The sequence below is a fragment of the Narcine bancroftii genome, chromosome 4 (genome assembly GCF_036971445.1).
Source record: "Narcine bancroftii isolate sNarBan1 chromosome 4, sNarBan1.hap1, whole genome shotgun sequence".
In the NCBI taxonomy this organism is placed as follows: Eukaryota; Metazoa; Chordata; class Chondrichthyes; order Torpediniformes; family Narcinidae; genus Narcine; species Narcine bancroftii.
The window spans coordinates 127,298,727-127,313,720 of NC_091472.1; the positions used below are offsets into that span (position 1 = coordinate 127,298,727).

Genomic DNA, 14,994 nt, shown 5'->3' on the forward strand with positions numbered 1-14,994 from the left:
AGTGGAAAAATTATGGGATGGAATTTGGATTAAAAATTCCATCCCGACATTTTTAACTTCCACCGGAGCAGAAATGTTCCTGAAATTTTCTCCTCTTCAGTAGCTGTGTAAAAGTGTCTTCTGATTCAAAAGTTTGTGCCAGAAGTGTGATCCTAGAATCCTGGTTAACACTCTGCTGCAGAGCGTGTAAATTGAAAAGGTGCAAATGTTGGTAATCTGAAATAAAAACAAAGAATGCTGGAAACACTCAGTCTTGCCACATATGTAACAGGAGAACTATTTCGGGTCAAAAACCCTTTGTCGATACAAGGGTCTTTAACTTAAAACATAAACTTTGTTTCTTTACATTCATGTTGCCTGACTTGTTAAGTGTTTCCAGCATTCTTTGTGTTTATTCCCAGGATACTGCTGAGTCTGTGATCTCAGGAATGCCATCATTTGGAGGAGGTGTTAGACAAAACAGATGGTTGTGAAAGATCTCACAATACTATTACGATAAAGAGCAAGTAAATTTCCCCACAAATATTTATCTTGTTTTAAAATATAAATACCAGTATTTAATTGCTCTTTTTGGGAAGCTGTGGCTGCCGTGTTTACTGAATTTCAATGGGAACTGCACCTCATTGAGCACAATTGTAAACTGCTGTGGAATATTCCAGAGTTGAAGGAGTTGCTGAACAATGGATGGTTCTTTCTAAAAACTGCAGCAGACTACTTGCAGAAAACGCCAAGGAAAGAAAAAGAAATAAGAATATGCGCAAAAGAGAGAGACATCACATTTCTGCCAGTGGCAAATGCATGAAGGATTGTGGAAAATGCAGAAGATCTGAACACATTTTCACAAACACAAATGTAATGAAGAATCGCAAATGAACAACTGAAGCTGTGTGAAAATGGTCATAGTTGAAAGTTACAATTTACTCATAAAGGCATGATATCTGCTTTATATTATAAACTATTGAATATGAAAGTAATTTCTTTAAGAGGAATTAAAACTGAATGGGAGAATGATCTGAATATCTCAGAAGAATGGACTTCAATTTTGGGCCTGATTTACGATTCAACATTGTGCACTGGGCATTATTCAATTCAAAGTGCTGCATTGTGTACATTTTGTGAATTGTACATTTTTGTGTACAATTCAAACTTGCTCGAATTTATTCTGATATTAGTTCACTTTGTGACAAATGCTAAATATTCAATGCCTCTGTTACACACGTTTTGGACTTGCTTTAATTTGCAAAAATATTGGACCAACATTTTTTAGAAATTTTTCTAAAGATACAAATATTATTTTTATTTTCTAATCAAAGACAGGTTATAGCATTCTCCACTTTATTAGCAAGATGATAAATTCTATTAAAATTGAAAGACAAGCTCTCACCTACAAGTAGTCAATGGGTATTAGATATTATGTCCTTTTTAAATTTGGAGAAAATTAGGTATGATGTCATGAAAATCAAGATTTCTTTTGATAAGGCTTGGGGACCATTTATAGCTCACTTCCATAATTAGGGGCAATGATGAATGTCACTGGGCATGCTTGTTTAGATCCCCTGAGGCCGCTTGTTCAGATTTAACACGATGTACAATATGAATTTTAACCTTGATTGCTGTGGGCTTGATTTTTTTTCTTTTGTAATATATTACCATTTATTGGATTTAGAAGTAGTATTGCTACTGTACCATGTTATCATTTGTAAATCTGCAAAGGTTTCATTGCAATTGATTTATTGCTCTTGTTTGTTTTTCTGATAAAACTCAATAAAATAATTTTAAAAGGAAGTGTGCAACAACAGACTGTAAATATGGATTCTGCTTTAAATAACAATATTACAATCACAATTTTAAATCACAGACCAGACAGGTTTAAACTTTTACTTTCCAATCGGAGAACTTTACTGAAAGTATTTCATAGGAAGACACAAGTATGCATTATACAATAATAACAGACTAACTGTTGTAAATGCAATAGAATGTCAAACTGATCCACAGTCAGACAGTGATATAAACATCCAGAAATAATTCAAATTAAACAAATAAAAAAGTAATATAGAGCCACATTAAATAGGATGGCTTTATGGCAAATATTATGAAATATCCAGTGTCTGACTGGTGCTTGTCAGAAATGAATGCACCAACTCACATACAATTACACACAATTCAAAATTCTTTCTTCGCCACTCAATTAGCTCAAAACATGTCAGTTCTTTCCCACAAAACTCATGTGATAGGACATTTCAGTAACAGCAAAAGCTCTAGCATCTTCTACAAAATGAAAATAGTTATTTAAAAAGGGAAAAAAAGAACCCCTTTATAACTGACCAAAATACATTGATTTGATTTTTACAAATGGGCAATTCTTTAGGTATTTTGTCTTGGTTAGTAGGGTCACTGATATACACGTTCAGACAGCTGTTGCAAATGTTGTTAAAAGTACACAAGTTGCTGCTGCTTCTCTACATTTGGCTAGACGTTCTCTCCTGCCAGGTTGATATTCTTGCACCCAATCCAGAATGGTGAGCACGGTTAAGCTATTTTTATTTTACCTGAGAAATGTGCTGCTGCCATCAAAGCTTAAATAGCACAATAGCCAAGAATAATAGTGTTTGTAAGCCACAGCTGCTTTAAGTTTCATTCTATCAATATAACTACAAACTCTGTGTAATATGTGAGCATAATCCAACTGACTGGTTTCCTCACTCGCAGTCAATCCCACAAAGGAATTTTCCTTTCAATGATTAAATAATCTCTATTTTTTTTAACCAGGCACAAGTTTCCATTAAAAAAAAATCAGATTATAATTTGAACGGGATACTAATAGGTTGTGAGGATTCTTTGGAACGAGGTCTCTGCTGGATCAAGCATTCGAGAGGCAGGATCGAAGTTTCAGTTTATGATGTCCTGTCTTTCTTGTGACTGCTTTGGAATTCATTTGTACGATCATGCTTGCAAGGGTTTTTTTTTAAATCTTTTTTTTTCCCGTGGCACATTCCATATTTGTAGTGTACAAATTTATTGTTATTGGACGATAAAAATAAAAGAAGTTTGCGCTTAGTGAAGTCGCTCAAGACGGGTAAAGGTAGAGCGGCTGTTTTAGATGACGGGGGATTTTACAGATCCTCGCATTAAAGTCAGAACTTGCTCTACAACATCTGGATGTGCGGCCACCGGCAGCTCAACCTGACAATGCAGGTTAACTGTGATTGATTTTAAGCAATTACTTCCTTGGTAGTCAATTTTACGATCATTCGTTGGTCCAGTCGGTAAACTAACGGGCATTGGTGACATGATTTCTCTCTAAATTTGACCGCTTTAAGTAAAGCGACGACCCTACACAAGAAAAATGACGAAGGAAATTTGTTACAAGTTTAACAAACAGGCACGAGATTAAAATTAGTCTCTGGATCCCTGATTTGTCCCGATTGAGTCAAAAAACATAAACTAATACAAGTTCGGAGATTTGCCATTTTTCCCAGCATGTTATCATTATGAAAGGATTTATTCCATTGGAACGGGGGTTCTATTTATAAAATAGAGCTCCACTTTCCATTGGAGGTTTCAACACAAGCTGTGGCCAAAAGCAAAAGATACACATTTTTACCCAAACAGTCGTTTCTTCAGTCAAAAGGCAGAACTTTTCAGTCCCACCCCGCAGATCTTGCCGCTCGGCGTTACCAGCCTGGTGGGATCCACTTGGGAGCGCTGTGGGAAAGCCAGAGAGCAAACGTTCAGAGCTCCCGCCACGGCTCCCACACTGTATCAGGGCGGAGCGCGAACAGCGGCAAATTCAATTCAAAGATCGCAACCACTTCCTGGGGCCGAGCCGGAGAGTACTGAAAGGGAAGGGAGGAGATGCAGTGGAAAGGGAGAAGGGAAACCGGCTTCTGTCTCAGACCCACCCCCCCCCCCCCCTCCCACCGCGCCAATCAGACAGACTTCAACACCTTAAAGAAGCCACCCGTTGAGCGGGTGTGGAGTGTGGAAAGCCATTTGCTACTGCAGTGGCAGCCACCGACCTCCCTTCACTCCGACACAGCCGGACTTCACTCGGTGCCTTGGGCAAAGCCCCGAGGGTGCTAAGGGGGTGGGGGGGGGGGGCGCTAGTTGGAGCCAAAAGTCTGTCCTGGATTGGAAGCGGAGGTCGCCGTCACAGAAATGAGAGGCAACGGGCAGAGTTTAATTGGGGAGTCCCTCTTGGTTTAGGGCGCTACACCTTAGTGGCGGAGGAGGGTGGCTCGCATTTGGTCGGATTGCTCATGCTGGAGGAGATGGAGGTGATGGAGACGTGAAGAGCTTTCTTTAACCTGGAGCAGCGCAGCACAGACAGACACTGGGCTCGGAAACGCTGGTCGAAGAAGGCATACAGGAATGGGTTGAGGCAGCTGTTGATGTAGGCAAGACAAGTGGCGTAAGGGTGAGCTAAAAGGATGAATTCATCGATCGAGCAGCGAACGGAAATGAGATCCAGCCAGGTCAGGGCATCTATGGTCTTGATGATGTGGAAGGGAAGCCAACAGATGGCAAAAACCAAAACCAGGGCGCTGATGATCTTTAGCAGACGCTTCTTCTTCTGTTCTTCCTTTTTGACGTTCTGGAAGTGCCTAGTGACGGTGTTGGCAATGGCACAGTAGAAGGTAGACATCAGTAGGAAAGGCAGGATGAACCCCATGGTGCTGGCAAACAGAGTGAGTCCACCGACCCAGAAATGCTCAGTGTCCTCACTCGCCACCCAGATGTAGTCCATAGCACATTCGGTCAGGTTGCCTTTTTCGTCCGTCCGCCGCAAGATCAGGGCTGGGAGAGCCAACAGCCCGGCCAGGAACCAGATGAGAGACAAGGAGAGTAGTGTGGTGCGGTTGGAACGTAGTTTATTGCTGGACAGAGAGTGGACTATGGCCAGGTAGCGGTCGAAGCTGAGGCAGGTCAGACAGAAGACGCTGGCGTACATGTTGATCGTCACCAAATAGCTACTGACTTTACAGAGCAACCAGCCAAAGGGCCAGTGATACTCCAGAGCCGCGTAAACTGCCCACAGAGGAAGGGTCACTACAAAAGCCAAGTCCGCCAGCGCCAGGTTCCCGATGTACGTATCTGCTGATCTCCTCTTGGTGCGGGACCTCCACACCGTGCAGATGACAACTCCATTCCCGGACAGTCCAAACACAAATACCAGCATATAGAGCACCGGCACCACCGATGAAGAGTGTTTCCAATCGGTGTAATCGCACGGCTGGCTCTCGTTGTCACAGGGAACGACCAGAACGCTGCTGTTGTCCAGCTCAATCAGACACTCATCCATCGCACAGCCTCTCAAAAACCACCGCAGCGTTGGGCTTGCTGAGAGAGTTCATATACCCCAGGTGGCGCCCCTACGAATAGACCCCCTCCCAGTTCCACACCAATCAGCCATTCAGAAAGGAGCAGATCCAATTCCACACTATTCACCAACACCAATCCTTAAAGAGACATTAACATGGCTTGTTTTGACAAACAACCTTTCCGGGTAACTTCCTCGTTAATGATGCTGTTTGCAACTTTTGCAGTATTTTCTAAAATCATGGCTATTTAAATTTGTGCTTCAGCAATGAAAATGTTTGGTGGCGATAACGTGTCAGATTCAGAACGTGACAGCCGGGGGGAAATACAAGATAAATCCGTTCCTCAATAAGAAAACAGATCTTTTCATTAACATGAGGACACACAGAAGCAGATGCGGGAACTCATTCCTTCATTGTACTAATTAATACGATCAATTCAGCCTGCAAATGGTGAATTCACGTGCAGAGGCAATGAAATCCCAGACAGTGTCCAGCGAAAGCCAGGCGTCAACCATTCCCACGAAGCCAGGCGGCACCCAAAGCCTTGAGCACACCAACGAAGAGCCGCCTCCCAGATCTCTGCACAGTGCCCGGGGTTTAGAATATAGGCAACTGTCCCATCAAATATCCAGCAGATAGAACTGGTGACGACGTGGGAAAAGAGATTAGAATCTAGATTTTAAAAAAAGCATGAACTGCATTCCTGGAGTTTGAATGGTTCTCAGCGGCTGGGTCTGAGAGATTAAGCGTGAAAAGTCACAGAACGAGACCTTAGTCTGTTTGTTTTATGACTGCAACCTTTGGTTCCATGGGTTTGATGTCCTGAAAGAGTTCTAGAAAATCAAAAATTTAAATTCTGTCAAGGCAACAAGTCTCCTTCAGGACCACTGAAACTGCCTTGGAGCGTAAATGCTCTTGAGCTCTGTTAGTTCTACCGTCATCGGTCTCTGGGTTTCCAGTGATATTTCTAATCACATTTTACAAGAAAATAACGTATAGTAGAGACCAACGGCTGGAAACTGAGACAAGATAGAGGGCGCTGATCTCAGCGTTAACCGAGCTACAGCTGAGCTTAGACTGGAGCTTCCGGGATCAAAACGTTACTTTCTCAAAACTCAACTCAAAGCTCAATGTTCCCATTTTTAAAAGTTAGAATGATCATTTAACCTTAAATAAAGTCTGTTCGTCTTCAAAAAAAGTACTATTCTCAAACGTGTACCAATCGGGACTAATTTCCCCTATTTCCCCAGTGTTGGTAAGGAGCGAAGGACTCAGAATTTGAGGTGATTTGTGTTATTGGCAAGTGGAGTTGAAATCGGAATGATTTGAGTTTGGTCAGATGTTGATCTTACAATAGTTATTGTTCATTCCATTATTATTAACCATCTTGCATTGCTTCGACCGGCTCAGTTCACAATATTCCCAAAGCCATGGGAATTTGATACACCACAATAAACATGGCTGAGATCACCAAACAACCCCCCACCTGCAAAAATGGAACCATTTTGACTTATAAAGAGTGGCTCCACACCATGCCTCTGAAGGCTGTAATCTACAGGTCCAATGATATCAAATAACATGTTTTGGTGGCTCTACAATTGACTGTAGTTTGTTTTGGTCATAGAAATAATAACATTACAGGGCACAGGCAATAAACCAAGATTTAGGGCAGCAATGTTAGCGCAATGCTGTTGCAGTGCCAGCGATCAGGATCAGGGTTCGAATCCCATGCTGTTTGTAACAAGTTTGTACATTCTTTCCGAGTCTGCATGGGTTTTCCCTGGGGGCTACGGTTTAGGTTAATTAGGTGTAATTGGGTGGCATAGGTTCGTGGGCCAAAAGGACCTGTTACCATGCTGTATGACTAAATTTACATTTAAAATATTGGAGGCCTGTAAGAAAGGAGCCACCAAAACATGTTATTTAATATTTGATAGTGGGGGCCTTAAAAATGCACATAGACTCAGTGAATCAGGTTGGTCGAGGCAACCTTGAGGAGAACTTCATAAAATACATACATGATGGCTTTCTTGAACAGCATGTTACTGAACCTACAAGGGAACATGCAATCTTGGATCTGGTCCTATGCAATGAGACAGATCTTGTAATTAGGGATCCTCTTGGCAATGAAATGTTACATGATGATTGAGCTCCTCATACAAATGGAGGGGACAATAGTCTAAAACCAGCGTGTTCTGCCTAAACAAAGGAAACTGCAAGGGGATGAGGGAGGAGTTAGCCACTGTAGCCTGGGAACACAGCCTATATGGAGGGATGGATGAGGAACAGTGGAAGACTTTCAGAGATTTTTCACTGTGCTCAACAGAAGTATTTTCCAGTTAAAAGCAAGGACAGTGAGGGCAGGGATAACCAGCCCTGGATAACTAAGGAAATAAAGGAAGGCATCAAACTAAAAGCTCGTGCGTACAAAGATGCCAAGAGCAGTGCAAAATGAGAAGATTGGGAAAACTTTAAGAAGCCACAAAGGACCATGAAGTGAGCAATAAAGAGAGGAAAGGTAGAGAAAGGATTAACACAAAATGTAAAAACAGGCAGTAAACATTTTTATAATTATATAAAGCAAAAAAGTGTGGCTAAAGTGAAGGTTGGTCCCTTGCAAGATGAGAAGGGAATTGATATTGGGTAACAAGAAAATGGGTGAAGCTTCGAATTATTATTTTGTGTTGGTCTTCATGGTGGAAGACACGTCGAACATGTCAAAGACAGATGTTATGGATGTGATGGGATTCGAGGGCTTGTTTGTAATAGCTATCACTAAAGAGGTTGTACTCAGAAAACTTGAGGGTATAAAGACTGATGGAATGCATCCCAGAGTACTGAAAAAAAATAGCAGTAGTTGAGGCTTTGGTGATAATTTACTAAAATCCTCTGGATTCTGGGCACGATCTGGCAGATTGGAAGATGGCAAATGTCATGCCACTATTCAAAAAAAAATGTAGGCAAAAGACAACTATAGGCCAGTAAGTTTAACATCCTAAGTTGGGAAAATGCTTGAAGCTATCATTAAAGAAGAAATAGCAAGGCAGCTGGAGTGAAATGGATCCATCAGGCAGACGCAGCATGGATTCAGCAAAGGTAGGTCTGTTTGACACACATACTGCAGTTCTTTGAGGATATAATGAGACCGGTAGATAGAAGGGAGCAGATGGACATTGTTTATCTGGATTTCCTGAAGACGTTTGATAAGGTGACATATAAAAGACTTGTACAGAAGATAAGGATGCAGAGAGTTGGGGGGGGGGGGTGATGTATTAGCACAGACAGAGGACTAGTTGGCAATCTGTAGTGAGCGGTCCACCGAGGGATGGTGCTGGGCTCACAATTGTTTGTGATATATATAAACAATCTGGAAGAAGGGACTATTTAAGTTTGCTGATGACACTAAATTGAGTGGAAAAGCAAATTGTGCAGAGGATGCGGAGAACTATGGATAGGTTAAGTGAGTGGAAAAGAGTACGGAAGATGGAATACAATGTTGGCAAATGTGAAGTTATTCACTTTGGAAGGAAAAATATTTCAGAATATCATTTAAATAGTGATTGCAGCATGCTGCCATGCAGAAGGACTTGGGAATGCTTGTGCAAGGTTAGTTTGCAGGTACAGCAGGCTATCAAGAAGGCAAATGGAATGCTAGCCTTCATTGCTGGAGGGATAGAATTTAAGAGCAGGGAGGCTGCTTCTGGAGTACTGCATGGAGTTCTGGTATCCTTACTTGAGAAAATATATATTGGCTTTGGAGTCAGTGCAGAGGAGGTTCACCATGTTGATTCCGGAGATGAAGGGGTTAACCTACGAGGAGAGATTGAGTCGTCTGGGACTGTACTTGCTGGAATTAGAAGAATGAGAGGGGATCTTATAGAAATGTATAAAATGATGAAAGGCCTAGTTAGAGGTAGATAAGTTGTTAGCATTGATAGGGGAGAGCAGAACTAGGGGACATAGCCTTAAGATTCAGGGTAGTAGATTTAGGACAGAGATGAGGAAGAACTTGTTTTACCAGAGGGTGGTGGATCTAGAATTCGCTGCTCATTGAACCAGTGGAAGCGACCTCAGTAAATATATTTAAGACAAGGTTGAATGGATTTTTACATAGTAAAGGAATTACGGGAATATGAGGAAAAGGGAGGTAGGTAGAGATGAGTCTATCATCGGAGCAGCCATGATCTCATTGAATGGCGGAGCAGGCTTGATGGGCTGGATGGCCGACTCCTGCTCCTATTTTTTATGTTCTTATGTTTGAGGATAAAATTGATTACTATAAACTATAATCTCAAGGAAACACAGAGGAGCCATGCCAGTACCTGGCCAATAGGTAAATACCAACTAACTTAATTAAATCAATGATCTGAATGTTGTCATATTGCAGTTATATAACTTTGCTGTAAAATTTCCTACATTGCTACAATAACATTTCAAACATGCTTCACTGATTGCAATGGTCCTTGATTTGTTCTATTAGGAGCTATTTCGCTTTAAGCACCGGGATGTTACCTAAATTTGAACAGGTAGACCCAAGGACCACTTGACCCTAACAAAATGTCACAATAGTGGACTTATTATTCAGGACACAATGCCACTGGCAGGAAAGGTGTATTTGGGGCAGGAAGGGAGGGATCATTTGGCGATGGTGGGAAAAACAGCAGGAAGAATACACAAATGTGAATAATATGAACTGTTTAAAGTGCCCTTCCAAAATTGGTCATGCTTGAAATCGGAGAGCCACAGAGTTTTACATCATGGATACATTTAAGGCAGAAATAATTAGGTTCTTGATTAGCCAAGGCATCAAAAGTTATGGGGAGAAGGCCAGGCAGTGGGCTGAGTAGTAAAATGGATCACCCCATGCTTGAATGGGACAAAAAACAAAATGGGCTGAATAACCTATTTCTGCTCCTATGTCTTATGGTCTTATTACCTTTGTCCCAACTATCCATTATGTCTACCAAGGCTAGTTCCATTTCCTTCCATTTGGGCCATATTTCTCTAATCTTTGATATCCATGTACCTGTCATGAATAGAAAATTATTATACTTTCATGGAACTATGTACCTGTACCCCTAGTTTCTCTGGTCTACAATCCTCTGGCTGACAGTAGTATTATTCAGAAGTCTCAGAGAAGAATGAAAGCAATCAGGGGATTGTATGTACTGATGTGGAGCTTCAACCCAGACTGAAGATTAGTTCAGTTTTATGTATATTCATTATTCTGACCTCAGAAGGCCTGGTAGCATTTGTACTGTGGCCAAACTAGTTCAGTGGGCCTGAAACATGTAAAATAACTACTATTTGCACATACAAAAAACCTAGGTCTTACTTAAAGTGTGGAATCTGAAATTCTGCAGCTAATTTGGTGGTAGTGCCTTACTGTGTGGAATTGACGGGCTGTAATGCCATATTGGATATTTAGATAACTGTAAAATATGCCTGGGAAAAGTGTAAAGAATCAACAAATTTCTCAATGTCCTAGATTAGGAAGTGCAAATTGGTCTCTGTGTTTTAAAATTGAAAATGCAAAGTATGACATTCAGAGCTTGGATATCTTATTCCTGTCAGTAATCCTGCTAGAAAGTGCCCAAGTGAGTATGTGAAGCAAAGATGCACCCAAGCACATGGGTGAAATGTACACACGGATAGGAATTTCATTAAGGGTGTTTCTGTCTATACAAAACTGCAGAAGGAAATGTACAAAATAAACAATGGTTTGAAGAATTAAGGCAAGACAAATATTGAAAAGAGTTGAAAATAAAAGTAAAACTGAAGACGCTGGAAATCTATTGGCTGCTAGCCTCCTGTTACTGTTACCATAAAACTGAAAACAAACTTGAGTAACAGCACCTCATCTTCTGTCTGGACACATAGCAGCCTTCTGGGCTCAATGATGAATTTTACAACTTCAAGTAACTTGATTTCTCTGACTGCATCTGTTTCCACCTATCTTACCAGCTCAGTTAGTTTATTTTTTCCCTGCTTTTTTTAAATTTAAGTCTCTGGGAGTGGGGGCATGTGATGAGCATGATCTTTCAACATGTCTTCGTACTCTTCCTTTCCCAGTTCTTACACCTTTTTTGTTCTCTTGTGTTCTCACTCTCTAACTGTTGCCATTCACTTATGGACCAGATAACATTGTTTCTCCCTGTGGTTACCCTGGCATTGTGTCCTGAATACCCTATCAAAGGCACCCCCACCCCACGTGCCTACAGCTTAATGAACTTTTTAGTCTCCTTCCCATTCTGAAGATGGTTCTTGGATTTGAAATGTTAGCTGTTTCTCTTTTCAAAGATAAGGGCATCACTGCAACTTCCAGCACTTTCTGTTCTAAATGCTGCAAATAAATGTTCTTGACTCCTTCACCAAAAAGCAGGAAAAGGACATTTCATTGTGGAAAACTCCCAAAGTGTAAAAAGATTTTCTTTGGAGTATTTCGAATTTATTAATATTCGAAATACAAATATTTCCCTATTTATGCTGCCCCTGTTTGACTGATGGCCACAGAAGGTGCTGATGGACTGAATCAATGCTCCAGCACTCCAGGAGTTAACGGGCTGTTCTCCTTCTGATAATACTTCGTGGAGACCTTAAGGTCATTTCCTAAGGGAGAGTACCATCTCACATTATCAGAAGTGTATCTTAGGCAGGGGGGTTGGGAAGCAGATCTTATTAAAGGAAGATATGCAGCAAGCTGCTTCCTTTGTGATCCAAGGTTGAATTTCAAAAGTTTTTTAATTAATTAAGCATTTCTCTAGAGATTTATTATTAGAAAAACAGAAGTATCAACTTCTATTTTTGCTCACTTATTTTTGTAAGAGAAATAAACACCACGAATAAACATTCTACCCTTCTTACATTCATCTAAATGTCATATAAAACTGCTTGTATTTTTGTTTGGTAGTTTAAGACAATGTTTGAATTATAACAATGATTAAATTTAGAGAAATAAAAGATTGCAAAAGCGACCCATCCTGGGAAAGACTTCACTATTGATGTCATAAACCATTGAAATTAAGCCAATTCACAATTAAATGCTGAAAAAAAAATGGCAATTTCTGTCATTCATAGAGGCAGTATGATACTTGATTGTCTGAATATTAGGATGATCTTATTATCTTTTCTATCCAGCTGACACATGTTATGATGTTTGAACTGGGAAATGCACTGTTGGTTAGAATAACAGTCAAGCATTGTCCCTAGCAGGAAGGAATACCACAATTGAAATAAAATAAACTCCATGGAGTCTGAACATCAATCACTCGGTAGCCGGCTCCCCTTCATTCCCTTCAGTCTAAAAGGCTACTACTTATCTTGCTTTCCCTTGATAATGTTAAAAGAAATATACAAAATAAACTTTTAAAGTTCAGTACTAGGAACAGTCAGTCCTAAATTCCGTTTGGTGAAATAAATCCTGCAGCAGGATAAGAAGCAGATGGTTTGAGGATGGGGAGAAAAAGGGAACACTAGGAATGGGAAGCTTTTAATGTCAAAAGAATGTCTTTGATGTTGAAAGCAGGTGATGATATTGACAAGAGCCAGTTGCTGTGACAAGGAGATGACATCTTCTGATGGGGGCGGTGGATGGGGAGGGGAGGTGGGGAAGAAGGTGAGAAGAAAGAGAGATGCTAATTCAAGCAGCTTTTGGAGAGTGGGCACTGGTTCTGTCATAACATTTTTTGTCCTGACACCACAAACTAAGGCTCACATGCAGCGTAGAGAAAATGAAGGTGGAAAGTCCAAGATGAGACAATAGGCCCTTTCATGCTTGGCCTTCAACTTGGAGGCTGGCTATAAGTGAGGAGGGAAAGCATAAAACTTACCTTTCATGGAGCGTTGCATTCATGTCAAGCCGCGCCTTGCAGAGCCCTCCGGAGTCTATAGAGGCAAGGTGACTGGTGCCGTAGAGCCATCTGCCAAGTTGACGTCATTCATATGTGCTGACACGGAAATAGCTCTATACTGGATCATGGTGGCCCTGGAGCAGGCAAGACAGATGCTTGAGATGTTTTCAGCAGGTCTTAGTATCCAGACAGAGATCCAGTGCACCCTCAGTAAGGCCATTAATGCCATTAAAACTCTGAACCCATAAGGCCTGAGAATTGTATCATTCAGATCAGGAAATGATTCCTTCAGAAGTTGTGGAGAAGCAGGCGGAAACTTGAGGTGGAATGGCAAGAAGAGCGTAGGTGCCGCAGACAGAGGTGCATGCTGCTTGTTAGCCAAATAGCTCTGAAAACAAATAGAACCCTCTGCAAGTTAGACAGATCCCAGGGGGCTGAGTTTTGAAGTAATGACCTCACCAAATTTGATGATGATGAGTGGAGGAGACACTTTCGTATGTCATGTAGCACCTTTCACTTTGTGTTGAAACTCATAGAGCCTCACCTGAGGGTTCAGACAACAAACTGACAGTGGCCATTGGAATCTGGACTTCAATTCGCTGTTGTCTTGTGGTGGTATGCCACTCCATGTGATTATCGATCCATCAGTACCTTCTTTGGTACAGATGTCACCACTGTGTGCATGGTGGTGCAGCAGGTGACTGGAGCTTTGAAGAAAGTCCTTGGTAAAAGTTTTATTTCCCTGCCAAGTAGAATGCGTCTCCAGGAGACAATTGATGGCTTTGTGGAATGGGGCTACCCAATATGTGCTGGGTCACATATTGCCATTATTGCCCCCATCATAGAAGCTGCAACCACTATAATCGCAAAGGGTGGAACTCGGTTCTACAAGCTGTTATTGACCACAAGTTCTGGTAAGTTTAAGCCATATATGTTTGTCACTTGGCATGTCTTGATGCACATCATTACACTCTGTTTTCCATTTTTAGCTTCCTTGGCCAGATGGCCTTTGCATCTACAGTTGCTGAAAGGGGTGTAAAGTAACACTGGAAAGTCCCACAATTCCCAAGCCTGCAGCGTTGAGATCAGTGTTGACCCAGATTCGTGAACTTACTACATATCTGCATTGTTGTGCCCCCAGGTATCCCAAGATGTTAATGGAGTGAAAGCTCCGGAACATCTTGTAGGCAGAAAGTGGCTGATGAAGGGTTTCACGTAGCAGCACGCACCGGATCCAGGATAATGAAAATTTAACAAAGCCCTGAGTTCTGCAACAATAGTGGTGGAACATCTGAAAGGCCAATGGTGGTGCTTGTCGAAGCACCTCAGTATTTGTACCGCTTTTGTTCTGGATATTATGTTGGTGTGCTGTTCACTGCACAATATATATGAGCTCAACAAGGATCATTCTCTGCAAGAGTGGACGTCTGTTCCAACTGATCTCCCTGCACCCAATAGCCAAGTTTGTAATGATCAGCAGGCACATGGACACCAGGCTATCTGCGCGGAGATTATGTTGATCCTCTAAAGGGGAGGGGGGTGACTCAGGAATTGTCACTATCAACGGAGCTTGACCCTTCCAACCTCCAAACCCACCATCCTCACTTGTTCCCTCCCCACCCCAAATGCCATGACATGAGTTGTGAGGCATGCTGTCCTATCTGTTCTTGTAATCTCATGAAACAAAGAGTGTGGATTGTTAATGAACTTCAGATATTATCTGCTGTTCGTCTTTTCTTAATAAATCCAGTTTGATCTAGTTTTACTATTTTTGGTACACAGTCAGAAAATCTGTTTGCTAATAGTTTTGCTATTATCTTATA

The 14,994-nt window shown here is 41.4% G+C and overlaps 1 protein-coding gene across 1 annotated transcript; it reads right to left on the reverse strand.

Moving 5' to 3' along the window:
- Nucleotides 1-1,868: 1,868 nt before the first annotated feature.
- Nucleotides 1,869-5,348, reverse strand: aplnra (apelin receptor a). Its single transcript, XM_069932789.1, has 2 exons — nt 4,308-5,348; nt 1,869-3,705 (listed from the first exon to the last, which is right to left on the reverse strand). Exons 1-2 carry the CDS (start codon nt 5,300-5,302, stop codon nt 3,675-3,677), a joined length of 1,026 nt encoding a protein of 341 aa, XP_069788890.1. The 5' UTR covers nt 5,303-5,348; the 3' UTR covers nt 1,869-3,674.
- Between the last annotated feature and the right edge of the window lie 9,646 nt (nt 5,349-14,994).

Excerpts from the sequence above, each read along its gene's own strand:
- aplnra (XM_069932789.1), bottom strand. The coding sequence starts at position 5,302 with ATGGATGAGTGTCTGATTGAGCTGGACAACAGCAGCGTTCTGGTCGTT. Across the intron at positions 3,706-4,307 it reads TCTGTGCTGCGCTGCTCCAG|CGCTCCCAAGTGGATCCCAC; the intron begins GTTAAAGAAAGC and ends GCTTTCCCACAG.